Below are 27,261 nucleotides of genomic sequence, written 5' to 3' on the forward strand. Positions count from 1 at the left end.
CGCCCGGCCTAATTTCTGTATTTTTAGTAGAGACAGGGTTTCACCATGTTGGCCAGGCTGGTCTTGAACTCCTGAGCTCAATTGATCCGCCTGCCTCGGCCTCCCAAACCTGCTGGGATTACAAGTGTGAGGCACCTCGCCCGGCTGCTTTCTGTTACTATAAATTCAAATTTTCTTTTCTATAATTTCACGTAAATGGAATCATATAGTGTGTCGGCTATCTATGACCTCATTGTTCTAAGCTGCAAAACTGGAGTTTGGTTCTAACCCACCCAGGGACGCTGTTAAAAAGAAAAAAAAAAAGCGCCGGGAACGGTGGCTCACGCCTGCACTCCAGCCTGGACAAGAGCGAAACTCCATCTCAGAAAAAAAAGAAAAAAAAAATACAATAAAATAAAAAATAAATAAATACAATTGGAGTTTGTCTCTTTAAATCTTCCTTTGCTGACTGACATGATGCTGCATTTTTTTCAGTAGAGGGCGCTGGAGAGACGTTGTAGGAGGAAAGGGTTTGGCTTCCAGTTTCCAGACTTGGCTCCTGCAGGGCAGTTACTCCCTCAGCGAGCACGCTTCTCCAGCCTCTGACTCCTACATGCGTGCGGTTTCTTTAGTGTCAGGAAGTTTCTCTGGCACATGGCTCCTGAAATATGGCAGTCAGCAGCACCCACCTCAGCTAAGACACTTCCCTGTCAGCTGCTTTCCCCATCATCTTACTGGATGGACTTCTGCCGCATTCTACTGGTGCCGCACCACAGAGATGCCTTTGTCCTTCGGTGAGCCATGGCAAAACTACTCCAGCAAGGTCGGGGTCATAGCCTGGGGCTCTCATCTTTCTCGGGCTCTCTTAGACTTAGGAGGAGTGGCTGCTCCTTGTATCTGCTATTTCTTTCTTTTTTCTTTTTTTTTTTTTGAGATGGAGTCTCCCTTTGTCACCCAGGCTAGACTGCAGGGGCATGATCTCGGCTCACCGCAACCGCTGCCTCCTGGGTTCAAGCGATTCTCCTGCCTCAGCCTCCCGAGTAGCTGGAACTACAGGCGCCCACCACCACGCCCAGCCAATTTTTTTTGTATTTTCAGTAGAGATGGGGTTTCACCATGTTGGCCGGGATGGTCTCGAGCTCTTGACCTTGTGATCCACCCCCTCAGCCTCCCAAAGTGCTGGGATTACAGGTGTGAGCCACTGTGCCCGGTCTATTTCTACATTTGTTAGTATTCTCTTTATTTCTTAGTAACCAGTTCCTCTTACTCTAATCCCCTATTATAGTTAACAATTCTGTATATTAAACAATCGCTGTTCAAATTACTGTGTGGTTTGTCTCCTGGTTGGATCCTGATATACACAGTATGTGTCTCCTTGTGAAGAAGGCATCTGGGCCAGGCGCAGTGGCTCACGCCTGTAATATTCCTTTAGTTGTAGGCATGGCTTAGGGTTATTTGTCCTCTCCTTTAACATAATGTAACATAACATATGTGATTCATTACTATATATATGTATTTTTTTGAGGCAGGGTCTCACTCTGTTGCCCAGGTTAGAGGGCAGTGGCGCCATCATAGCTCACTGCCGCCATGACCTCCCAAGCTCAAGCAATCCTCCCATCTCAGCCTCCAGAGTAGCTGGGACCACAGATGCACCCCACCATGCCTGGCTAATTTTTAATTTTTTTTTTGAGACAGGGTCTTGCTATGTTGCCCAGGCTAACCTTGAACTCCTGGGCTCAGCAATCTTCCCAGCTTGGTTTCCCAAATTGCTGGGATTACAGGCATGAGCCACCGCGCCTGGCCCATCCACTTGTTGTGTAGCAACCAGTAGTCTATTCCTTTTTGTTGCTGAGTAATGGTCCACTGAATGCATAATCCACAACCTATTTATCCACTCAGTATGATGGACATTTGGGTTGTTTCCAGCTTAGGGGTATTATGAATAAAGCTGCTATGAATATTCATGTACAAGTGTTTGAAGTGTTTGTGTGGACGTATGTTTTCATTGCTTTTTTTTTTTGTTTTTTTTTTGGAGACAGAGTCGTGCTCCGTCACCCAGGCTGGAGTGCAGTGGTGCAATCTCGGCTCACTGCAACATCCGCCTCCTGAGTTCAAGCCAGTTCTCCCTCAGCCTCCCAAGTAGCTGGGATTACAGGCACATGCCGCCATGCATGGCCAATTTTTTGTATTTTAGTAGAGATGGGGTTTCACTGTGTTGCCCAGGCTGGTCTCAAACTCCTGAGCTCAGGTAATCCGCCCACCTCAGCCTCCCAAAGTTCTAGGATTACAAGGGTGAGGCACCACGCCTCGCTTTATTTTTTTTTTTTCGAGACAGACTCTCACTCTGTTGCCCAGGCCAGGCTGGAGTGCAGTCTCGCGATCTTGGCTCACTGCAACCTCTGCCTCCCGGGTTCAAGCGATTCTCCTGCCTCAGCCTCCCAAGTAGCTGGGATTACAGGTGTGCGCCACCACACTTGGCTAGTTTTTGTATTTTTAGTAGGAGACGGGGTTTCACCATGTTGGCCAGGCTGGTCTTGAACACCTGACCTTAAGTGATCTGCCTGCCTTGGCCTCCCAAAGTGCTGGGATTACAGGCGTGAGTCATCGCGCCCAGCCGTTTTCGTTGCTCTTGAGTAGATACTTAGGAGTAGAATTTTTGGATCACATGACAGGTGTATATTTAATGTTACAAGAAAATGCCCGCAGTTCCAGCATGACTGTGCTATCTGCATTCCCAAAAATTCTGTATGCATTGCATTCGCCAGCACCTGGTATTGGTACTATCAATCTTTTCAAAAGTTTACACAGAATGGTTTCCTTTTCATTCCTTCAGGATACTTTCCTCTACTCAGTTCTCCCTTATTAATTTTTTTGTTTGTTTGTTTGAGACGGAGTCTCTCTCTTTCACCCAGGCTGAAGTGCAGCAGCATGATCTCGGGTCACTGCAACCTCCGCCTCCCGGGTTCAAGCGATTCTTCTGCCTCAGCCTCCTGTCCCTTATTAATGTTTAACTCTTTTGGCCGGGGACGGTGGCTCATGCCTGTAATCCCAACATTTTGGGAGAATGAGGCAGGGGGATTGCTTGAGGCCAGGAGTTCCACACCAGCCTGGGCAATACAGCAAGACCTCCATCTCTACAAAATATGAAATTAACCAGACATGGTTGCAAGCACCTGTAGTCCCAGCTACTCGGGAAGCTGAGGTGGGAGGATCACTTGAATTCAGGAGGTAGAGGCTATAGTGAACTGTGATCACACCACTGTGCTCCAGCCTGGGTGACAGAGTGAGAACCCATTTCAAAGAAAAAAGGAAAAGAAAAAAAAAATCGCATGCAGCCCCCGGGAAGCTGCTGGTGTTATTGAGTAAAGCCCTTCCCATCTGGCATCCAGGAGTGAGCTCCGAGCACAAAGACTGTTTTCCTCCCTGCTAACATGAACAAGTGCTGCCTACAGAACACAGAATTCACAGTCATCCATTCAACTTGACCAAGAGGCCAGTGGGAAAGGAGTGTATTTATAACAGCCCCAAATCTCATACCACTGACTTAAAAACAAGCAAACAAAAAACCACAGTCAGTCATCCAGCCTCTTGTTTGAAAAAGTGATGGGATAGCAAGGACCATCAGATGTTTAAGAGAACTAGCAGCCTGAAAGAGAAACATTAAAGTAAACAAGCAGAAGGAAAGTGAAATGACCCCAGAGGAAACAGAGACAATTCACAGGACCAAAAAAACATGGAGGAAGCCAGCCAGGGCTGGCTTCATGGGCATGCAACCTGTGCATTCACATGTGGCCCACCCTCTGTTCAGTACTCCACTGTGGCCATCTCGACATTCCTTTTCTTTTCTTTTTTTTTTTTTTTGTTTTTTGAGATGGAGTCTTGCTCTGTCTCCCAGGCTGGAGTGCAGTGGCACAATCTCAGCTCACTGCAACCTCCGCCTCCCACGTTCAAGTGATTCTCCTGCCTCAGCCTCCTGAGTAGCTGGGACTACAGGCGCCCACCACCACACCTGGCTAATTTTTGTATTTGTATTTATTTATTTATTTTTTTGAGATGGAGTTTCGCTCTTGTTGCCCAGGCTAGAGTGCAATGGCGTGATCTCGGCTCACTGCAACCTCCACCTCCTGTGTTCAAGCGATTCTCCAGCCTCAGCCTCCTGAGTAGCTGGGATTATAGGTATGAACCACCAAGCCAGGCTAATTTTTGTGTTTTTAGTAGAGATGAGGTTTTGCCATGTTGACCAGGCTGGTCTCAAATTCCTGACCTCAGGTGATCCACCTGCCTTGGCCTCCCAAAGTGCTTGGATTACAGGCGTGAGCCACCGTTCCTGGCCAATTTTTGTATTTTTAGTAGAGAAGGGATTTCACCATGTTGGCCGGGCTGGTCTTGAACTCCTGAACTCAGGCAATCTGCCCGCCTCAGCCTCTCAAAGTGCTGGAATTACAGGCATGAACTGTGGCTCCCAGCCTCAACATTCTTTTTATTTATTTATTTTTATTTATTTATTTTTTGAGATGGAGTCTTACTCTGTCACCCAGGCAGGAGTGCAGTGGCATGATCTTGGCTCACTGCAACCTCCACTTCTGGGTTCAAGCGATTCTCCTGTCTCAGCCTTCCGAGTAGCTGGGACTACAGGAGCGCGCTACCACGCCTGGCTAATTTTTGTATTTTTAGTTGAGACGGGGTTTCACCATGTTGGTCAGGCTGGTCTCGAACTCCTGACCTCAGGTGATCCACCCACCCCTCAGCTTCCCAAAGTGCTGGGATTACAGGTGTGAGCCACCACACCTGGCCAACATTTTTTTAAATTAAAATTTTGTGTGTATGTGTGTGTGGAGACGGGGTCTCACTATGTTGCCCAGGTTGGTCTCCAACTCCTGGCCTGAAATGATTCTCCCGTCTCAGCCTCCCAAAGTGCTAGGATTACAGGCCTCAGCCACTGAGCCTGGCCTCAACATTCTTAATTATTTCTGAACAAGTGGCCTTGCATTTTCATTTTGCAATCGGCCATGCAAATTATGTAGCTAGTCCTGGGAACACTTAGATTTGCAAAGATGTTCTAAACAGAGTAAGAACAGGATACTATAAAAGGAAGAATGTCTACAAGAAGAAAAAGAAATTCAAAGAAAAGGATTGGATGAGTTACTAACAGAAAAACACTTCTTTCAAAAGGGAAAAATTAAAGCTATGAGAAACTCTAGGAAAAACATAAAACTGTATCTGTGTTACAGCTATTTGATAAAGTTCACAGAAAAGGAATCCTTTTGACCTGGAGGCTAGGGGCATTCTCTTTACATTGGATTTACTTATGGGTTTTCTTAGGAAAAGGACTCTTTTCAATAAAATGGTGCTGGGACAACTGGAAATCTATACGCAAAAAGATGAATTTAGACCATTACCTCATACCAGAATCAACTCAAAATTAATCATACATCTAAATTTAAGAGTTAAAACTATAAAACTTTGAGAAGAAAACAGGAGAAAATCTCATGATCTTGCGTTAAGCAGAGATTTTTTAGATCCAACACCAAAAACTATGATTCATAAAAGAAAAAATGGATAAATTAGACATTATCATAAGTTAAAACTTTTGTACTTGCACATTATAGATCTGATAAAGCGCTTGTGTACAGAATATATAAAGCACTCATAAAATTCAATGAGATAAACCAGTTAAAAAATGGACAAAAGGCTGGGCACAGTGGCTCACGCCTGTAATCCTAGCACTTTGAGAGGCTGAGGCAAGTGGATCACCTGAGGTCAGGAGTTCAAGACCAGCCTGGCCAATATGGTAAAATCCTGTCTCTACTAAAAACACAAAAATTAGCCGGGCATGGTGGTGGGCGCCTGTAATCCCAGATACTCGGGAGGCTGAGGCAGGAGAATCACTTGAACCCGGGAGGTGGAGGTTGCAGTGAGCCAAGACTGCACCACTGCACTCTAACCTGGGCAACAGAGCAAGACTCTCTCTCCAAAAAAAAAAAGAAAAAGTTGAACATGCCTGGGTGCAGTGGCTCATGTCTGCAATCTCAGCACTTTGGGAGGTCAAGGTAGGAGGATCGCCTGAGTCCAGGAGTTCCAGGCTGCAGTGAGCTACGAATGTGCCACCATACTCCGGCTTGGGAGACAGAATAAGACCCTGTCTCTAAAAAATAAATAAATAAATAAAAATAAAATTAAAAAAAAAAGTTAAACATAAACTTACATGAGACCAGACCCAGCAATTCTACAACTAGATTATCCAAGAGAAATGAAAACACACCTCCTACCTCCATGCAAACTCTCGTATGCTAATGTTCATAGCAGCATTATACATTTGGAAACACTTCAAATGTCTATCAGCTGATGAATGGATAAATGTGCCATATCCACAAAATAGAATATTGTTCAGCAATAAAAAGGAATAAACACGCTATAGTATGAATAAACCCCAAAGCAACATGCTACATGAAAGAGGCCAGATGCAAAAGGCCACATATTATATAATGTGCTTCTATGAAATGACCAGAAAAGACAAATCTATTTGATCATAAAGTAGATTAGTAGTTGCCCTGGGCTAGGCTGGGAACAGAGTGACTACAAATAGGCACAAGGGATATTTTGGGGGTGATGAAAATGCTTTGTCACGGTGGTGATGGTTGCACAACTTGGTAAAGTCACTAAAAACCACGAAGTTGTCCACTTTAACAGGGCTGAATTTTTTGGTGTGTAAATTACACCTCAAAAAAGCTCATTTAAAAAAACACGGCAAACTTTGCAGCTAAAGTATGTAGGGCTTAAATATGGAAACAGAACAGAATGTAGATGTTTCCCCCTTAACAATGTAAAAGCAAATGTACAGCTGGGTGCGATGGCTCACGCCTGTAATCCCAGCACTTTGGGATTTAGTGCTGAGGCGGGATGATCCCTTGAGTCCGGGAGTTCAAGACCAGCCTGGGCAACATAGCGAGACCCCCCCCTCTACAAAAAAATTAGCAGGGCATGGCGCACGTTTGTGTAGTCCCAGTTATTTGAGAGGCTGAGGTGGGAGGACTGCTTGAGCCCAGAAGTCGAGGCTACAGTGAGCCGAGATCCTGCCACTGCACTCCAGCCTGGGTGACACAGTGAGACACCATCGCCAAAAAAAAAAAAAAAAAGAAAGAAAAGAAAAGAAAATGAGTAAATGAAACAGTGCAATGTTATTGCAATTCACTAAAAATACTATCAAAGAGAACTCCCATACATTCCCGGTGGAATCCATTTGGAATCACTTTGGAAACCGCTGGACTTTTTTTTTTTTTGAGACTGAGTCTCACTCTATCGCCCAGGCTGGAGTGCAGTGGCACGATCTCAACTCACTGCAACCTCTGCCTTCTGGGTTCAAGTGATTCTTGTGCCTCAGACTCCCAAGTAGCTGGGATTACAGGCGCCTGCCACCATGCCCAGCTAATTTTTATATTTTTAGTAGAGACAGGCTGGTCTCAAACTCCTGAGCTCAAGTGATCCGCCTGCCTTGGCCTCCCAAAGTGCTGGGATTACAGGCATGAGCCACTGTGCCTGGCCCGTTGGACATTTGAAGTAAAAATGAAAATGTGCCTGCCCCACGACCCAGCAACTCCACCCCAGAGCCAGAAAATACATACAAGAATATTCATGGCTGTCTTGTTCCTAACAGCTTCAGACTGGAAAAGTCCCAGATGCCCGTCCACTGTAGTACATATAAATAAGTCATTAATAAGATAAGATGGACTACTATATAGCACAATAATACAAATATTACAAATCCGAGTATTATAAATAATACAAATGCAAAATAAGGAATAAGCCACAAGTACCCACAATATGAATAATTATCAAAAGCAAAAAAAAAAAAAAATTTTTTTTTGAGATAGGCTCTCACTGTGTTGCCCAGGCTGGAGTACATGGGTGCAATCATAGCTCGCTGCAGCCTCCAACTCCTGGACTAAATCGATCCTCCTGCCTCAGCCTCCTCTGGAGCTGGGACCACAGGCACATACCACCACGCCTGGCTAAGTTTTGTACTTTTAGTAGAGATGGGGTTTCACCATGTTGGCCAGGCTGGTCTTGAACTCCCGACCTCAAATGATCTGCCCACCTCAGCCTCCCAAAGTGCTGGGATTATAGGCATGAGCCACCACGCCTGGTCCTTTCTTTGTGTGTGATAATGTCCCCTCTGCAAGATGGGAAATATGCGGGTCCACATCTGTCATCCACAGTCTACATGTTCAAAAGCTCAGAAAACCAAACGTTTTTCCCAGACCCATTTGGTGGCAGGAGCTGACTCAAGCTGTCATGAGGTTTTGTATAGTCTTTAGTTACTCCCCTGAGAATGAACGTGCATTTCACTGAAGGCCTATTAGTGTTTGATTACACAAATACTCCTCAGCCCTACTAGGGGACTTATGTAACATACCAAATAGGCTCCGTACGACTTGCTTACTATTCAAAGTCTAGGCTGGGCATGGTGGCTCACGCTTATAATCCCAGCACTTTGGGAGGTTGAGGCAGGCAGATCACTTGGTCAGGAGTTCCAGACCAGCCTGGTCAACATAGTGAAACCCTGTCTCTACTAAAATATGAAAATTAGCTGGGCGTGGTGTTGCGTGCCTATAATCACAGCTACTTGGGAGGCTGAGGCAGGAGAATGGCTTGAATCCAGGAGGTGGAGGTGGCAGTCGGCCGAGATTGCGCTACTTCACTCCAGCCTGGGTGACAAAGGAGAGTCTGTCTCCAAAAAAAAAAAATTAAAAAAAAATCAAAGTCTAGATTCCCAAATGCATCTGGCCCAAGAGTTTTGGATCAGAGATGATGGACCTCTAATAATCCCTGCCCCTCACGGTTGTAGGGAAATTTCATGAGATCAGGGCCTGGCCCTGGACAAATGTTTGCTGCCACTGTGAAGAGTTACTATGATTAGCAGCAAACGCCCAGCTATGGGACTGGAGGAGTTCACGTGGGCACCTCCATATGCTCCCATCAGAGACTAGAAGAATGTGGGATAAGGACAGACGTGCTTAGGAAAAAACAACGCGAAACACAGCAGGACAAAAACTGAACCTCTGGCACGATTGTTCGATAAATTTGCAAAAGGAAAAACAAAATACAAAGTTCCAAATCTATCCCTAGAAAAATGAGTGGTGACTGGGTGCGGTGGCTCATGCCTGTAATCCCAGCACTTTGGGAGGCCAAGGCAGGAGGATGGTTTGAGCCCAAGAGTTTGAGACCAGCCTGGGTAACATAGTGAAACTCCTGTCTCTACAAACAAAATTTAACAATTAGCCGGGCATGGTGGTGTGTGCTTGTGGTCCCAGCTACTCGGGAGGCTGAGGTGGGAGGATCACTTGAGCCCAGGAAGTTGAGGTTGCAGTGAGCCGAGACTGTGCCACTGCACTCCAGTCTGGGTGAGAATGAAACCCTGTCTCAATTAAAAAACAAAAAGAAGAAAAGAGAAAGAAAGGGCCCAGCTGCAGCAGTTAACAGTGTCAGTCATAGGTGAACACGCTATAATAGTTAAGGAAATACCTTCACAAAATACTAACAGCTACTGTTAACTGAGCACTTATTTTGCTCTAGGCATGTGGGAATTGCTTTACAAAATCTCACAGAAGCCTCAAACCACCCCATGAAGTAGGCACATGGGGAAACTGAGGCTTGGAGGATGAAAGCAACATGCCCAAGGTCGCCCAGCAAAGAAGCAACAGAGCCACGTCAAAAGACAAAATTACAACAAATTTAGTTGTAGATCTAATGGGTTTTTATTCAAGATTCCGGAATGGGGCAGCCTCCATTCTACAAAACAAACTGAGACCCCCACTGGGTAGTAAGAGAACGGTGGGTTTTGTAAGGTGGGACCAAGGGAAAAGAATAATAGAAAAAAAGGAAAAAAAAACAAAAAACAACAAAAACTGAGCCAGGCACAGTGGCTCACTCACTCTTGTTATGCCCAGCACTTTGGGAGGCCAAGGCAGGTGGATCACCTGAGGGCAGGAGTTCGAGACCAGCCTGGCCAACATAGTGAAACCCCATCTCTACTAAAAATACAAAAATTTGCTGGGTGTGGTGGCGCACACCTGTAATCCCAGTTACTCAGGAGGCTGAGGCAGGAGAATTGCTTGAACCCAGGAGGTCAAGGCTGCAGTGAGCTGTGATTGTGCCACTGCACTGCAGCCTGGGCGACAGAGTGAGACCCCATTTCAAAGAAAGAAAAAAACCTGCTGGGCGTATACAGGACTGCATAGTCTGTGCTACTGTATACATGTCTTCTGTCTCTTTCTTTGTTTCAAAATCATCTTACTTTATTTTCTCCCAGTTTTTACTATGAAATTTCATTATAGCCGGGCGCGGTGGCTCAAGCCTGTAATCTCAGCACTTTGGGAGGCCGAGACGGGCGGATCATGAGGTCAGGAGATCAAGACCATCCTGGCTAACATGGTGAAACCCTGTCTCTACTAAAAAAATACAAAAAAAACTAGCCGGGCGCGGTGGCGGGCGCCTGTAGTCCCAGCTACTTGGGAGGCTGAGGCAGGAGAATGGCGTAAACCTGGGAGGCGGAGCTTGCAGTGAGCTGAGATCCGGCCACTGCACTCCAGCCTGGGCGACAGAGCGAGACTCCGTCTCAAAAAAAAAAAAAAAGAAATTTCATTATATAGACAAGTTGAAAGAGTAATCAAATGAACATTGCTATACACTCCACATTTTGCCTCTCTTTTTTTTGGACAGAGTTTCACTCGTCACCCAGGCTGGTGTGTAATGGTGTGATCTCGGCTCACTGCAACCTCTACCTCCCGGGTTCAAGCGATTCTCCCGCCTTAGCCTCTGGAGTAGCTGGGATTACAGGTACCCGCCATTATGCCCTGCTAAATTTTTATTTTTGTAGAGGCAGGGTTTCACTCTGTTGGCTAGGCTGGTCTCGAACTCCTCAGCCTCCCAAAGTGCTGGGATTACAGGCGTAAGTCACCGCACCTGGCGGCCCTGATGAACTACTACTCTTCAATACTTCCTAATGAATCTCTTAAGATTAAGGGCAACCTGGCCGGGCGTGGTGGCTCACGCTTGTAATTCCAGCACTTTAGGAGGCCAAGGCTGGTGGATCACGAGGTCAGGAGTTCGAGACCAGGTTGACCAACATGGTGAAACCCCCATCTCTACTAAAATGACAAAAAAAAAATTAGCCGGGCGTGGTGGCACATGCCGGTAATCCCAGCTACTCAGGAGGCTGAGGCAGGAGAATCGTTTGAACCCAGGAGGTGGAGGTTGTAGTGAGCTGAGATTGTGCCACTGCACTCTAGCCTGGGCAACAGAATGAGATTCCGTCTCAAAAATCCATTCTGCCGTCAATACCCACTCCGTGAACAATTTCCCCTACTGTCTCTAGCAGGTCTTCTGTGGCTGTTTCCTCCTAACAAGATCCCCATGGGGGCTCAAACACCATTAGGGTGGCAGGTTTCATCTCTTTTAATCTAAAACACACTTCGTTTTCCATTTTTCTAAAAGAGATTCTATTACTTTTATTATAGAAAAAAATTAAGGCAAGCTTTTCTATTTGATTTGGAGGCCATATGTAGAACTTGATCGGAATTGAAGAAATTAATATTTACATAAATACAAAACGTTATTTTAAAATTTCTTTTGTCTGGGCACCGGTGGCTCACACGTGTAATCCCAGGACTTCTGATGGCCAAGATGAGTGGATGGCTTGAGCCCAGGAGTTCGAGACCAGCCTGGGTAACATGGCAAAACTGTATCCACAAAAAATACACAAAGTAGTGGGGTTTGGGGGCATGTACCTGTAGCCCCAGTTACTCAGGAGGCTGAGGTGGGAGGATCTCTTGAGCCCAGGAGGTCGAGGCTGCAGTGAGCCATGATTAAGACACTGCACTCCAGCCTGGGCAACACAGTTTTAATTTGATTTGATTTGACTGAGATGGGGTCTCAAATACATATATACGTGTGTGTGTATATATATATGTATATATATGTATATTTTTTGAGACAGAGTCTCGCTCTTGTCACCCAGGCTGGAGTGCAATGGCGCAATCTTGGCTCACTGCAACTTCCACCTCCAGGGTTCAAGCGATTCTCCTTCGTCAGCCTCCTGAGTAGCTGGGATTACAGGCGCCCACCACCATGCCAGGCTAATTTTTGAACTTTTAGTATGGGGTTTCATCTTGGCCAGGCTAGTCTTTAACTCCTGACTTCAGGTGATCTGCCGGCCTCGGCCTCCCAAAGTGCTGGGATTACAGGAGTGATCCACTGCGCGGGCGCCGGGCCTAAAATGTATTTTTTAAAAGAAGTTCCTTAGCCAAACCTTACAAAAAAAGAGTCAACGGATACTAGGTATATTTAATGGTACAATAAATTCAAGTTAAAAAAATTATTTTATGTTAGAAAAGTAGCCAATAGAGAAGCCAAAAGTAATGTCCTGACTATACAGGGAGGTGATTATATAGGGAGGAGGAAAACCATGGAGATGATTCAAGTTGTCTGCTATTTTTAGCAAGGGATCCATGGACGCGTCGTCTAAAAGTTGATGAAATAAGAAATAACAATCCAAAAATCTGCTTTAAAGATTTGGAAATAGATACCAAAGGAATAAAAGGTGGAAAAGTTAAAACGAGGCACCAGAGATCACGAGTTACTTTTGCCATTTTGAAAAGTAATGTAGTTACAAAAAAATGTATTTGGCCGACAGGGGTTGGGGGCGGTGGTGAGGGAGAGGTTGTTGTTTAAAGGCGGGTTGTTTTCCATGCAAAGCTCTGTCCTGTCCTACGTGTCTGAGTGTCGTGTATTACTGGAACATTTTTAACGAAGTATTATTTATTTTACAACTAGACTCCCATAATATTTGTCTTTCAAAATATGGAGTAAATAGACGCTGTCTAAAGTCGAAGAGACAGTATACAGAGCTTTAGAACATACCGCTGAACATTGCAAAAGTAACTTGGCAGAACAAGATTTAAATTGAGAGTTGGGGCCCTAGCGAAACACATAATGTGCCCAAGTAGCTAAATCAAGAAACCGCCCTCCGAGGCTTCTGATTCACAGATTCTGCGAAGGGACTGACGGCCAGAAGACAGAAAATCAAGCAACGGTAAAAAGCGGCCAGGCCTTCCCCGGGCTGTTGCGCCCACGTGTTGGTTTGCAGCGTTTGGCAGGGGTTTTAGATGGTAGCCTCCGCGGACGCGCGCCAGGGGTGGAAAGGCCTGGGCGTTCGAACACCCACGTTCAAAGCAAAGCCCTTCCAGATTTAAGACTTTCTAACGTGCATTTGTATAACTTTAAGTTTAAAGGAGCCTCGGGCCGAGGGAGGGCCCAGGGAAGGGACGCTGCGGGTTATGGGACTCCCAGGGACCCGCCCCTCCGGGTAGGGCCTGGCGCGGGAATCCTTACCGGGGCGCCCCAGCTGTGGGAGAGAACGGGACTGACGCTTGGGTCCCGACCTGGGTCCCCTACCTGTCCCGGCGCTCACCTGGCGGGCTGCTCGGAGGCGGCAGCGGCGGGCTAAGCTCCTTTCCCCACTTTGCTCTGGGAGGCAGTCGGGGGCCTCCCCGTGATCGGCGTGGCCTAGGGAGCCCCGGGACCGGCGGTCTAGGCAGTCGGTCCTCTCCCGAGGCGTGGCGGCTGCAGCCCGGCGCCGGGGGCGGTGACTCTGAGATCCCGCGGGCGGGAGCGGGAGGCCGCCCCTCCTCCGGCGGGAGCGAGGGCGGGCCGGGGAGCTGCGAAGGCTGCGTGCGGCGAGCGGGAGGCCCAGTTGCCGCAGGGGGACTGGTCCTAGCTCCCCACCCCCATTCAAATTCCGTTTCCTTCTGGTTCTGGCCTCCTGCTTGCGGCCGTCTCCACCCCTCACATGGATGGGATCCTGCCCAGGTCCACGGTTGGTAAACCGCTTAGCTGTGATCCCGACCCAGGGCCTGATTCGAAACACTTGGATCAAAGTCCCTGGTCACAGGGATTTTCTTGTATTTACGTTGCTTCCCAGGGCTAGATTCTCACAGCCCGGGCCTGATCTTAAATTAAATCCCTTCGCCACACACACTCTCTGTGGCAATGACAAACCTGTACGCTCCCACCTTAGGACTCCTCCGTCCTCCCCATCCCCCCAGCTATAGACAACTGAATTAATCCGGCTGGGGCCACCACCCATTTTCTCCCTTTACCTCTGCCCTTGGGTCTTTGCAGTCCCTTCTGATGGCCCTAGATTGCAGCAGGGACCTCAAGGTGACTGATCTCAGACACCCCAGAGCTAATTTTCTGGAAGCCATGCCTTGCCCACGCTGGTAAATCATTCTCCAGACCCATTGGCTCGTATCTGCCACTGTGCTACATAGTTTACATGCACGACCTCCTTATGGACGCCTCTCCTGAGAAACTGAAGTCCAGAGATACCTGGTCTATTGCACGTAGTCCAAGTCCCTAGCTTGGAGGGGTCACACAGCCAGAGAGCCTGGATTCCCCAAGGCCCCTTCCCCTAGAAACCTCAGCCAGGCCCCACAGCGCCATCGTGAGGACGGCGTGAGACTCTGCGTGTGCAGCGCGGAGCACAGTGCTGGGCTCAGAGCCAACGCTAATTTGACTACTATTATATTATTTGTACCAACCGCCTTTGAAAGCATTTTCTGCCGTGAGTTGTAAAATTACTGTATTATTGGTAGAGTTTTTAGCACAGATCCACACGCAGTTCCTTATGTGAAAGGCGTAGGCCTAGTTTGTTTTGCATTCCGGATGTTGGGGGTTTTATTTATTTTATTTTATTTTTTTGAGACGGAGTCTCGCTCTGTTGCCCACGCTGGAGTGCAGTGGCTCGATCTCGGCTCACTGCAATCTTCGCCTCTCGGATTCAAGCAATTCTCCTGCTTCAGCCTCCCGAGTAGCTGTGATTACAGGTGCCCACCACCACGCCCAGCTAATTTTTGTATTTTTTAGAAGAGATGGGGTTTTGCCATGTTGGCCAGGCTGGTCTCGAACTCCTGACCTCAGGTGATCCACTCACCTCGACCTCCCAAATTGCTGGGATTACAGGCGTGAACCACCACACCCGGTCTTGTTTTATTTATTTTTTATTTATCTAGTTTTTTTGAGACAGGGTCTCGCTCAGTCACCCAGGCTGGAGTGCAGTGGCTCGAACTTAACTCACTGCAACTCTGATTTCCTAGGCTCAAGGGATCGTCCTGCCTCAGACTCCTGAGTAGCTGGGATTACAGGCATGAGCCAGGCCTGGATTTTAAAATACAGTTCAGATATCCACACAGTGTTCTGCAATATCCCCCCGGGTTGGGGGCAGTACTCAAAAGTGCATGATATTTCTGCTTCAAAGTCTTTGTGGAGGCCGGGAGCAGTGGCTCACACCTGTAATCCCAGCACTTTGGGAGGCCGAGGTTGGTGAGTCACTCGAGGTCAGGAGTTTGAGACCAGCCTGGCCAACATGGTGAAGCACTGTCTCTACTAAAAATACAAAAATTAGCCAAGTATGTGGTGCACGCCTGTGGTCCCGGCTAATCAGGAGGCTGAGGCAGAATTGCTTGAACCCAGGAGTCAGAGGTTGTGGTGAGCTGAGATCTTGTGTCACTGCACTCCAGCCTGGGTGACAGAGCGAGACTCTGTCTCAAAAATAAATAAATAAATAAATAAAAAATAAAAGCTGTGTGGAGAGAAATACACACTTAGTGGAAGAGACGGTATAAATAGCCTAATGTGGGTGCAGGCAGGTCTCACTATTTGAAGAGTTGGGGGCCTAATTTATGAAGAAACTGTAGGTTTGCAGATAAGAGATTTTAGCCCTGGCGCTGGGATGATTTTTAAAATCAATACTGTTATTAAGCGACTGCTGTGAGCCAGATGCAGCCTACATACTTTTACAGGCACGAAACAATTTACTTCTACAGATAATATCTGTTTATTACAGATAAATTAGAAGAAACACAGGGGGTCTCAAGTTAAATAATTTGGAAAATCAAAGGATGCTAAAGGATTGGTAAGAGATTGTTGGGGAGTAGTCCAAAACTATCACCCAACAGATGCCTCATTCATTACAAAGGGGAAAAAATGTACCTATTCAGTGGGGTGGGGGAAAGCAACTTCTTTTTTTTTTTTTTTTTTTTTTTTTGAGATGGAGTCTTGCTCTGTCGCCCAGGCTGGAGTGCAGTGGCACAATCTTGGCTCACTGCAAGCTCCGCCTCCCGGGTTCAAGCGATTCTCCTGCCTCAGCTTCTGGAGTAGCTGGGACTACAGGCACCTGCCACCACGCCTGGCTAATTTTTTTGTATTTTTGTGGAGACAGGGTTTCACCGTGTTAGCCAGGATGGTCTCGATTTCCTGACCTCGTGATCCGCCCACTTCGGCCTCCCAAAGTGCTGGGATTACAGGTGTGAGCCACAATGCCAGCGCCGCCCGGCTGAAAGCAACTTCTTAACCGAGTGATCAAACAGTATCCCAATAATGGGACATTGTGATGTCAATGTCTCGTGATGTGACACAAAATTGCCTACATAATTTTTTTTTTTTTTTTTTTGAGACAGAGTATCTCTCTGACACCCAGGCTAGAGTGCAGTACTGTAATCACAGCTCACTGCATCCTCGACCTCCCAGGCTCAAGTGATCCTCCCACTTCAGCCTCCCTACCAGCTGGAACTACAGGTGTGCACCACCCCATCTGGCAAGTTTTTGTACTTTTTGGAGAGATGGGGTTTCACCAAGCTGCCCAGGTTCTACATGCAATTCTTATTTTTAAAAAGTGTTAGGCCTAATTTTTTTTTTGAGATGGAGTCCCGCTCTATAGCCTAGGCTGGAGTGCAGTGGCATGATCTTGGCTCACTGCAACCTCTGCCTCCCAGGTTCAAAGGATTCTTCTGCTTCAGCCTCTTAAGTAGCTGAGATTACAGGTGCCCACCACCACGCCTGGCTAATTTTTTGTATTTTTAATAGAGATGGGGTTTAGCCGTGTTGGTTTGGCTGGTCTCAAACTCCTGACCTTGGGTGATCCACCTGTCTTGGCCTCCCAAAGTGCTGGGATTACAGGTGTGAGCCACCTCACCTGGCCTTACCTAAACTTTGAACCTAAATTTAATAATGAGGAAATAGGCCAGACCTGGTAACTCATGCTTGTAATCCCAGCACTTTGGGAGGTTGAAGCGGGAGGATCATTTGATCCCAGGAGCTCGAGACCAGCCTGGGTCATATAGTGAGTCCCTATTTCTAAAAAAAAAAAAAAAAAAAAAAAAAACTAGCCAGGTGTGGTGGTACACACCTATAGTCCCAGCTATTAATACTTGTGAGGCTGACATGGGAGAATTGCTTGAGCCCAGGAGGTCGAGGTTACGCTGAGCTATGATTGCACCACTGCACTCCAGCCTGGGCAACAGAGCAAGACCCTGTTTCAGAAACAAAAACAAATGAACAAAAAGGGAAATCATCATGCATTGAGAATGGGTCTATCCCCAAGATAACTGGCCAGGACTTTTCAAAAAGTCAGTGTATGAATAATCACAAAAGAGACCAAAGAGATCTTCACAACCAAGTACGGTAGTTGCACCTTGATTGGGTCCTGAATTAGCTGTTGACTTTGGGTTCCATTGCTTGGTGTTGATTTTTCTCTTCCTATTTGGTCAGACTTGCTTGTCTCTTGACTTTCCCAAACAAGGGACAAGCTGGTGTTTGTAGGTGATAGGGGTGCACTTCCTATTCTAAATTATCAGACAATTTTCCCGCCATCTCAGGCCTGCATTAGAGCATGAATGGAGCTTTGTGTCTCGGGCTGGGGGGCTTGCTAACAGGCTGGTCTCACTTGTGGGCAGAGAAGGGTCCAAGAACCCTACTTCCAGCTTCCCCTCCCCTCTGCCCCAAGTGCCAGGGTAGGACTGGCTGCTTTTTTTTTTTTTTTTTTTTTTTTCCATCTCAGATGCCAGCATCTACCATAGTTACCACCTCAAGCTGTCAGAGTTGGATCTCTTTAGGGAACCACCCTTCAGTTCTTGTTTTTCCTGCATATGAATGTTGAGTGGTCTGTTCATTGGGGAGGAGGGTGAGAAGAGGGTACAAGAGGCTCAGACAGACAGACTCTCATCTGAGCCCATCTTCTCTGCCTTTTTTTTTTTTTGAGACAGGGTCTTGCTCTGCCACTCAGGCTGGAGTGCAGTGGCGTGATCTCAGCTCACTGCAGCCTTGACCTCCCCAGTTCAAGCAATTTTCCTGCCTCAGCCACCTGAGTAGCTGAGCACTGTATTTTTTGTAGAGATGGGGTTTTGCCGTGTTGCCTGGGCTGGTCTCGAATTTCTGGGCCCAAGAGATCCTTCTGCTTCAACCTCCAAAAGCGCTGGGATTATAGGTGTGTGCCATCACACCTGGCCATTTAATACATTTTTTTTTCATTTAATACATTTTGATGCTCTTTCCATATCACTACATAGGGAGCTTCCTTATTTTATTTTAATTAATTAATTTTATTATTTCTTATTATTTTTGAGACAGAGTCTTGCTCTGTTGTCCAGGCTAGAGTGCAGTGACTGGATCTTGGCTCAGTGCAATCTCTGCCTCCCAGGCTCAAGCGATTCTTGTGCCTCAGCCTCCTGAGTAGCTGGAATTACAGGAACGTGCCATCACACCCGGCTAATTTTTGTGTGTTTAGTAGACAGGGAATTTGGCCATGTTGGCCAGCCTGGTCTCGAACTCCTGACCTCAGGTGATCCTCCTGTCTTGGCCTCCCAAAGTGCTGGGATTACAGACGTGAGCCACCACGCCGGCCATAAGTAGCCATTTCTTCATGCTGCTCAATTATCTGACATCCAGGGGCTTGCGTATGTAAGGACAAAAATACTACCTAATCTTTGTTCTTTGATAAAATCATTAAACAGTTGTTCCTCTAAATCTTCCTCCAAACCAGATTTCCCTAATTATTTCAACATTCCTTCCAAAGGGCATTGCTTAAAGCATTCACAAATCTAATGTCAGATGTTTGCGATTGTTGTAAATACCTTAACAAATAGACAAAGCAATTGTGTGTTATTATAATGATTACAAAGCTGGTGCATACTTGTGCTGACGCGTGTCACCAGTGTGCTGATACCCATGGACTTGAGCTTGTTTCTTCATTATTATTATTACAAAAAGTGGAATTGTTTATTTTTCATTGATTTATTTATTGTTGAGACAGGGTCTGGCTCTGTTACCCAGGCTGGAGTGCAGTGGCACGATCACAGCTCACTACAGCCTTGATCTCCTGGGCTCAAGTGATCCTCCCACCTCAGTCCCTCAAGTAGCTGGGACTACACAGGGCACGCCACCACGCCCGGCTAATTTTTGTATTTTTTGCAGAGACGGGATTTTGCCATGCTGCCCAGGCTGGTCTTGAACTCATGAGTTCAAGCAATCCACATGCCTCAGCCTCCCAAAATGCTGTGATTACAGGCATGAGCCACTGCACCTGGCCTTGTTTCTTTATTATTGCTATTCTAGTTTTTAGGCTCCTTTCCTGCAGGGAGTGTGATTTGACTTGCCCAATGTAAGAAGCCCTGGTTACTGCCTCAGACTTGCTGAGGTTTTGGCTGTAGGTCGGAGCCAGCGTCAGGAAGGCTGATGATTCAGGACCAGTGGCGAGGCCTGGGGAGCCTCTAGCAGGGCAGCCCGCTGAATGTGATTGTCACTCAGAGCCTGTCCACGTGCTTGGATCTGAACAGGAAGGGAGGTTTTATTTATGGTCTTGGTCGTGCTTTCCCTCGGAGTCACATTTGTTCCTGGTACCTCCTCACGTGGTGCAGGCTGATGTGCCTACTCTGCAGCTCTTTCTGCTAAGCAAGGCCTGTTTCTACCCAGTTAAATCTAAAGCCTTCCATCACAATAAAACCCCAACTGTCATTCCCGTCAACTATGAAGAACTGAACTAGGAGGCCCTGACACTTGCCATTCTGATGTGTTATCAGATGTTTACATTGGCCAGGCACGGCGGCTCATGCCTGTAATCCTAGTGCTTTGGGAGGCAGCAGGATCACTTGAGACCAGGCATTCAAGACCAGCCTGTGCAACATAGTGAGACCCCCATCTCTACAAAACATTTAAAGATTAGCTGGTTATGATGGTGCGTGACTGTGGTTCTAGCTACTTGGGAGACTGAGGCAGGAGGATCGCCTGAGCCTGGGAGGTAAGGCTGCAGTGAACTGTAATCGTGCCACTGAACTCCAGGCCTGAGTGACAGAGCAAGACTCTGTCTGGAAAAAAACAGGCTGGGCCAGTGGCTCACGCCTATAATCCCAACACTTTGGGAGGCCAAGGCAGGCAGATTACCTGAGGTCAGGAGTTTGAGACCAGCCTGGCCAACATGGCGAAGCCCTGTCTCTACTAAAAACACAAAAATTAGCCAGATGTGGTGGCGTGTGCCTGCAATCCTAGCTACTAGGAGGGCTGAAGCAGGAGGATCACTTGAACCCGGAAGGCAGAGGTTGCACTGAGCCAAGATTGTGCTACTGCTCTCTAGCCTGGGCAACAGAGCGAGACTCCGTCTCAAAACAAACAAACAAACAAGCAAACAAAAACAAACAAAGTTTACATCTTTGCCTATCTAAGAAGTGAAAAGAAAACAAAAAGAGGTATTGCCCTAGTATCTTCCTTCGCATGTCTCCTGAGGTGAGGACATTGGTCATCTTTTCATGTGTTTAAGAGCTATTTCCATTGATTTCTCCATAATTTATCTGTTAGTCACCTTTGCCCACTTTTCTGTACTTACTGGTCAGGTGCTATGTTTTAAAAATGGTGCAATGGGCCAGGCACAGTGGGTCATCCCTGTAATCCCAGCACTTTGGGAGGTAGAGGCAGGTGGATCACTTGAACTTGCGAGTTTGAGACCAGCCTGGCCAACATGGTGAAACCTCATCTCTACTAAAAATACAAAAATTAGGCCAGGCGCGGTGGCTCACGCCTGTAATCCCAGCACTTTAGGAGGCCAAGGCGGGCAGATCACGAGGTCAGGAATTTGAGACCAGCCTGGCCAATATAGTGAAATCCCGTTTCTACTAAAAATACAAAAATTAGCCGGGTATGGTGGCGGGTGCCTGTAGTCCCAGCTACTTGGGAGGCTGAGGCAGAAGAATCGCTTGAACCTGGGTGACAGAGGCTGCAGTGAGCTGAGATCGTGCCACTGCACTCCAACCTGGATGACAGAACAAGTGTTTGTCTCAAAAATAAATAAGTATTAAAAAATACAAATATAAATACAAAAATTAGCCTGGCGTGGTGGCGCATTCCTGTAATCCCAGCTACTTGGGATGCTGAGGTGTGAAGATCGCTTGAACCCAGGAGGTGGAGGCTGCAGTCAGCTGAGATTGCTCCACTGCACTCCAGCCTGGGTGACAAAGTGAGGCTCTGAAAATCAGCCTGGCATGGTGACATATGCCTGTAATCCCAGCTACTTGGGAGGCTGAGGCACGAGAATTGCTTGAACCGGGCAGGCAGAGGTTACAGTGAGCTGAGATTGTGCCGCTGCACTCCAGCCTGGGTGACAGAGTGAGACTCCATCTCAAAAAAAAAAAAAAGAAAGAAAAGAAAAGAAAAGAAAAGAAAAAACCACAGTGAAGTCTGGTCTGACCCTGGAGCCCTTAATCACCACCCCAGAATACCCCATTCACAAGCACAAGAACCATAGTTACACTTAGATGCCCCCTTCTCTGGGCAGAGGTTTCCTAAGACTTTGTATATATTAAGTCTTGCTGGGATTACAGATGTGAGCCACCATGCCTGGCTTCCTTTCCTTTTTTTTTTTTTTTTTTTTTCCTNTTAATCCATGAATGAATATCATAAGCATTAAATAAATGTTAGTCATTCATTATTGTCACCACCCTTATTGACATACTGCAAAATTTAAGCTTGAACTTTTCTACCCAGATTCTTTTTCCTTACTTGGGCCTTTTCACTGAAGATTGTGACCAGATACTTTGGGGAAATAGATTTGATGTAGTTATCAAGGGATAGCACATTTGCCAGGACTTCCTTCCTCACTCTCTCCCCTCTCTCCCTCTTTCTCTATTCCTTCTTTCTCACTGTCCCTCCCTTCCTTCCTTCTTCCTTCCCTTCCCTTCCCTCCCTCCCTCCCTCCCTCCCTTCCTTCCTTCCTTCCCTTCTGAGATGATGTCTTATTATGTTGCTCATCTAGTCTCAAACTCTCAGGCTCAAGGGATCCTTCCATGTTAGCCTCTTGAGTTGCTGAGATTACAGTCGCATGCCACCTTGCCCAGTTTGTTTTTGCCATTTTCTGTTTGCTAGAAGTGAATCCCTAAGTTCGACTCACACTCAAGGGAAGGGGATTACGCAGGACTGTGAACACCAGGAGGCAAGGCCCATCGGAGGCCATCCCAGAGGCTGCCTCCCACAACTCAGGACAAAGAGGAGATGGAGGTTGGGGACAATTCACTGTCTAGCGCTGCTTCTCTAAGGGGAAAGGCAGTTAAACTTATACTGGTGAGGGGATGGCTTCTAGACACCAATGGAGGACAGTGTCTCTGTGAACTTTCTGGGGGCACTGGGGAAGGTATTTGTGCACAGAAAAGACGAATGAGGCTGGGCACGGTGGCTCATGCCTGTAATCCCAGCACTTTGGGAGGCTGAGGCAGGTGGATCACCCGAAGTCAGGAGTTCGAGACCAGCCTGGCCAACGTGGTGAAACCCCGTCTCTACTAAAAATAGAAAAATGAGGTGGGTGTGATGGCACATGCCTATAATCCCAGCTACTTGGGAGGCTGAGGCATGAGAATCACTTGTAACCAGGAGGCAGAGGTTGCAGTGAGCAGAGATCTCGCCACTGTACTCCTGTCTGGGTGACAGAGTAAGACTCTCTCTCTATAAAAAGAGACCAATGACTTCCTGATTTTTGTTGTTGTTGTTGTTGTTGTTGTTTTGTGTTTTGAGACAGAGTCTTGCTCTGTCGCCCAGGCTGGAGTGCAGTGGTGCAATCTCAGCTCACTGCAACCTCTGCTTCCCGAGTTCAAGCGATTCTCCTGCCTCAGACCCTGGCTAATTTTTGTATTTTAATAGAGACAGGGTTTCACCATATTTGCCAGGCTGGTCTCAAACTCCTGACCTCAGGTCATCCACCTGCCTCAGCCTCCCAAAGTGCTGGGATTACAGGCGTGAGCCACCGCACCTGGCTCACTTTTGTATTTTGCATTTTGTATGACTTCCTGTTTTAAGTTAATTTTCTTTCATTTTTATTTTATTTTTTTTTAGAGACAGGGTCTCTCCATGTTGCCCAGGCTGATCTCGAACTCCTGGCCTCAGGCAATCCACCGGTCTTGGCCTCCCAAAATGCTGAGATTACGGGCATGAACCACTGCGCGCAGCCCTTAAATTAGTTTTCAATGTATTAAAGCTACCAATGTAAACATTGTTTTCCTTAAGCGTCAAAGTTCTACTTACAGATACTATTCTATTTATAAACCTAATACATTTTAGTCACTTTTAGGGAGGCCTTTGATTAATGTCCAACCAATTCCAGTTGCAACGGCTTCACATTCCATTTAGAATCTTAATTACATTCCGTTCAGTGTTCTGCTTTCACAAATTTAGAAGGTTCGATGTTTTTGGGAAGCTCAACAGACGCTTCTAAGAAGCAAAACCTTTCCAAGTACTTAACTTTTTTTTTTTTTTCGAGACGGAGTCTTGCTCTGTTGCCCAGGCTGGAGTCCACTGGTGTGATCTCGGCTCACCGCAAGCTCCGCCTCCTGGGTTCACGCCATTCTCCTGCCTCAGCCTCCCGAGTAGCTGGGACTACAGCCACCACACTGGCTAATTTTTTGTATTTTTAGTAGAGACGGAGTTTCACTGTGTTAGCCAGGATGGTCTCAATCTCCTGACCTTGTGATCCGTCCACCTTGGCCTCCCAAAGTGCTGGGATTACAGGCATGAGCCACCGCGCCTGGCCAGTACTTAACGCTTATAATAAATTAAACATATCAAAATCTTTAAAACATCCCAGTAGCATTTACTTACCTAGAGTCAAATTCTTTTACTCACGCTTCAGTGAAAAATTACAAGTCCACAGCAATGAATTTACACAATTACACATTTTACCTTGGAAGACTTAAATTTACAGGATAAACGTGTCACATTTCCTAATATGCCAAACTCTTTTTTTTTCCCGCGATGGAGTTTAGCTGTCGCCCAGGCTGGAGTGCAGTGGCGCTATCTTGGCTCACTGCAACCTCTGCCTTCCGGGTTCAAGCGATTCTCCTGCCTCAGCCTCCTGAGTAGCTGGGATTACAGGTGCCCGCCACCAGGGCCAGCTAATTTTTGTATTTTTAATAGAGATGAAGTTGTTGGCCAGGCTGGTCTCCAACTACTGACCTCGTGATCTGCCTGCCTTGGCCTCCCAAAGTGCTGGGATTACAAGTGTGAGCCACCAGGCCTGGCCTCCAAACTCTTTCATTTTTAAATTTATTTTTATTTTTTATTTTTGAGACAGAGTCTCGCTCTGTCACTCAGGCTGGAGTGTAGTTGTGTGATCCTGGCTCACTGCAACCTCGGCCTCCCAGATTAAAGAGATTCTCCTGCCTCAGTCTCCTGACTAGCTGAGATTACAGGTGCGTGCCACCATGCCAGGCTAATTTTTGTATTTTTAGTAGAGACAGGGTTTCACCATGTTGGCCAGGCTGGTCTCGAACTCCTGACTTCATGATCAGCCTACCTCGGTCTCCCAAAGTGCTGGGATTACAGGCATGAGCTACTGTGCCTGACCCAAACTCTTTTAAACATTACAAATACTTAAAATACCAAATAGCCCAGATGATTTTTTTTTTGAGATGGAGTCTTGCTCTGTCGCCCAGGCTGGAGTGCAGTAGTGAGATCTTGGCTCACTGCAACCTCCACTGCCCGGGTTCAAATGATTCTTCTGCCTCAGCCCCCCAAGTAGTTGGGATTACAGGTGCATACCACCACTCCTGGCTAGTTTTTATATTTTTAGTAGAGACGGGGTTTCTCTTGAACTCCTGACCTCAGGTGATCCACTCGCCTCAGTCTCCCAAAGTGCTGGGATTACAGGTGTGAGCCAACGTGCCCAGCCTGAGGATTCTTAAATATAACATAAAAGTCTTAATTCTGGAACTTTGATTTCCTTCATCTCTCTATTCGATTTTAAGCCTTCCTGGCTGAACATGAAAAGACACACATAAGAAAACAATTTTACTGGCCAGGCACAGTGGCTCACGGCTATAATCCCTGTACTTTGGGAGGCCAAAGTGGGAGAATCACTGGAAGCCAGGAGTTAGAAATCAGCTTGGGCAACAAAGGGAGACCCTGTCTCTGTTCTTATTTATTATTATTATTATTATCATCATTATTATTTTATTTAATTAATTTATTTTTTGAGACGGAGTCGTGCTCTGTTGCCCAGGCCAGAGGGTGGAATGCAGTAGTGTGATGTCAACTCACTGCAACCCTCTGCCTCGCAGGTTCAAGTGATTCTCCTGCCTCAGCCAGAGTAGCTGGGATTACAGGCACCTGCCACGATGCCCGGCTAATTTTTTTGTGTAGTTTTAGTAGAGATGGGATTTCACCATGTGGGCCAGGCTGGTCTTGAATTCCTGACCTCAAATGATCCATCCACCTTGGCCTCCCAGAGTCCTGGAATCACAGGCGTGAGCCACCGCGCCTGGCCTCTTATTTATTATTGTTTTTTTTTGTGGTGGGGACAGGGTCTTACTCTGCAGCCCAGGCTGAAGTGCAGTAGTGTAATCACGGCTCAGTGCAACCTCAACCTCCTGAGCTCAAGCCGTCTTCCCGCTTTTGCCTTCCGAACAGCTGGGACTACAGGTGCATGCCACCATGCCCAACCAATTTTTCTACTTTTTGTAGAGACAGGTTTTTGCCATGTTGCCCAGGCTGGTCTAGAACTCCTGACCTCAAGTGGTCCACCCTCCTCGGCCTCCCAGACTGCTGGGATTATAGGCGTGAGCCACTGTACCTGGCCTCCTGCCTCTATTCTTAAAAAAAAAAAAAAAAAAAAAAAAGAGAAAAGATAACAATTTTGCTAGCTAGGTAAGATTAATTCTTGGCCAGATAGTTTATTATTGGAAAGCGAGTTTTGACTTTCTAGTTATGGAAAAAAACCTTAGCCTGGCATGGTGGCTCACACCTGTAAGCCCAGCACTTTGGGAGGCTGAGGCAGGAGGATCACTGGAGCCCAGGAGTTCGAGACCAGCCTGGGCGACCTAGGGAGACCCCTATCTCTACAAAAAATTTAAAAAATTAGATGGGTGTGGTGGCACGCATCCATGGTCCCAGCTATGTGGGAGGCTGAGGTGGGAGGGTCGCTTGAGCCCAGGAGGTCAAGGCTGCAATGAGCTGTGTTTGCACCACTGCACTGTAGCCTGGGCAACAGAACAAGACGCTGTCACAAAACAAAACAAAAAACCCAACCTTTTCAAAAACCCCTCTGAGCCCTTTTAAAATTGTTACCATAACAAATGGACTTCATGGGCTACAAAGGTTTGGTCCTCTGGCCTTCAATCTGGGTTCATGGTGTATCATCAGCTCACTTTCCTAACCAGTGACATTAGAGGGAAGTCTGTAGCTACCCAGGTGGCTAGAGGCTGGACTGGTGTCAGCCGGTCTCTCTGTCGCCCAGCTCTATTCTGCATTCCTTCTGCATTCCATCTCGCCGTCTGGCCTGGCCACGGCCCCTGAGAGTAGTTACATGATGCCTGGCGTGCGGATGATACTCCCTGTCACCCCTTTGGCCAGCTTTCCTCTTGGCCAGGCTGATGTTGGGGTTGTGACCCAGAGATGAACAGGCAGGTCTCAGAGGGCCCCTTGGGGATGCTGTAGATTGTTCCTGGGAGGGATCGGCTCTCACAGTGTCAACAGAGTGCAAGGGGGATGCAACTCATCTGTCATCTACCAGCCTAGGGGCGGCACCGTGTGCAGCTGCCAGGCTCAGATTACAAACCTCAGAGGCTGGAGGCTTGGGCGAGGAGCCCATGTTGGGGGAGGTCAGATAACAGGCTTTGGGCAGGCTGGAGGGGCATGGAAGGAGGAGGCTGGCCAAGCAGCCTCCAAGCCCAGCCCTGCCACCAGTCAATCCAGAGATGAGCGCCTACTGCATGCAACACCTTTTTGTTTTGTTTTGTTTCTTTCTTTGAGACAGGGTCTCACTCTTGCCCAGGCTGGAGTACAGTGGTGCCATCATAGCTCACCGTAGCCTCTAACTCCTGGACTCAAGCATTCCTACTGCCTCAGTCTCCTAAGTAACTGGGATTACAGGTGTGCACCACCATACTCAGCTAATTTTTTGATTTTTTTTTTTTTTTTTTT

General features: G+C 47.0%; 1 protein-coding gene across 3 annotated transcripts in view; it reads right to left on the minus strand.

Moving 5' to 3' along the window:
* The window catches only part of FBXO17 (F-box protein 17), a 34,442-nt gene extending 19,975 nt beyond the window's left edge, over positions 1-14,467 (minus strand). For 2 of the 3 annotated variants that reach the window (XM_017887404.1, XM_017887405.1), the window contains exons 1-2: positions 14,136-14,467; positions 13,448-13,703 (exon numbers count right to left, since the gene is read on the minus strand). In XM_017887404.1, coding sequence (XP_017742893.1) covers positions 13,448-13,703; positions 14,136-14,264 — 385 coding nt within the window. In that variant the 5' untranslated portion in view covers positions 14,265-14,467. Of the gene's footprint in view, positions 1-13,447; positions 13,704-14,135 lie in introns of those variants that run through there. The other variant, XM_017887403.1, reaches the window with a different exon arrangement.
* Positions 14,468-27,261: the final 12,794 nt, after the last annotated feature.

The sequence above is a fragment of the Rhinopithecus bieti genome, unplaced genomic scaffold, assembly GCF_001698545.2.
Source record: "Rhinopithecus bieti isolate Rb0 unplaced genomic scaffold, ASM169854v2 scaffold_15776, whole genome shotgun sequence".
Lineage (NCBI taxonomy): Eukaryota > Metazoa > Chordata > Mammalia > Primates > Cercopithecidae > Rhinopithecus > Rhinopithecus bieti.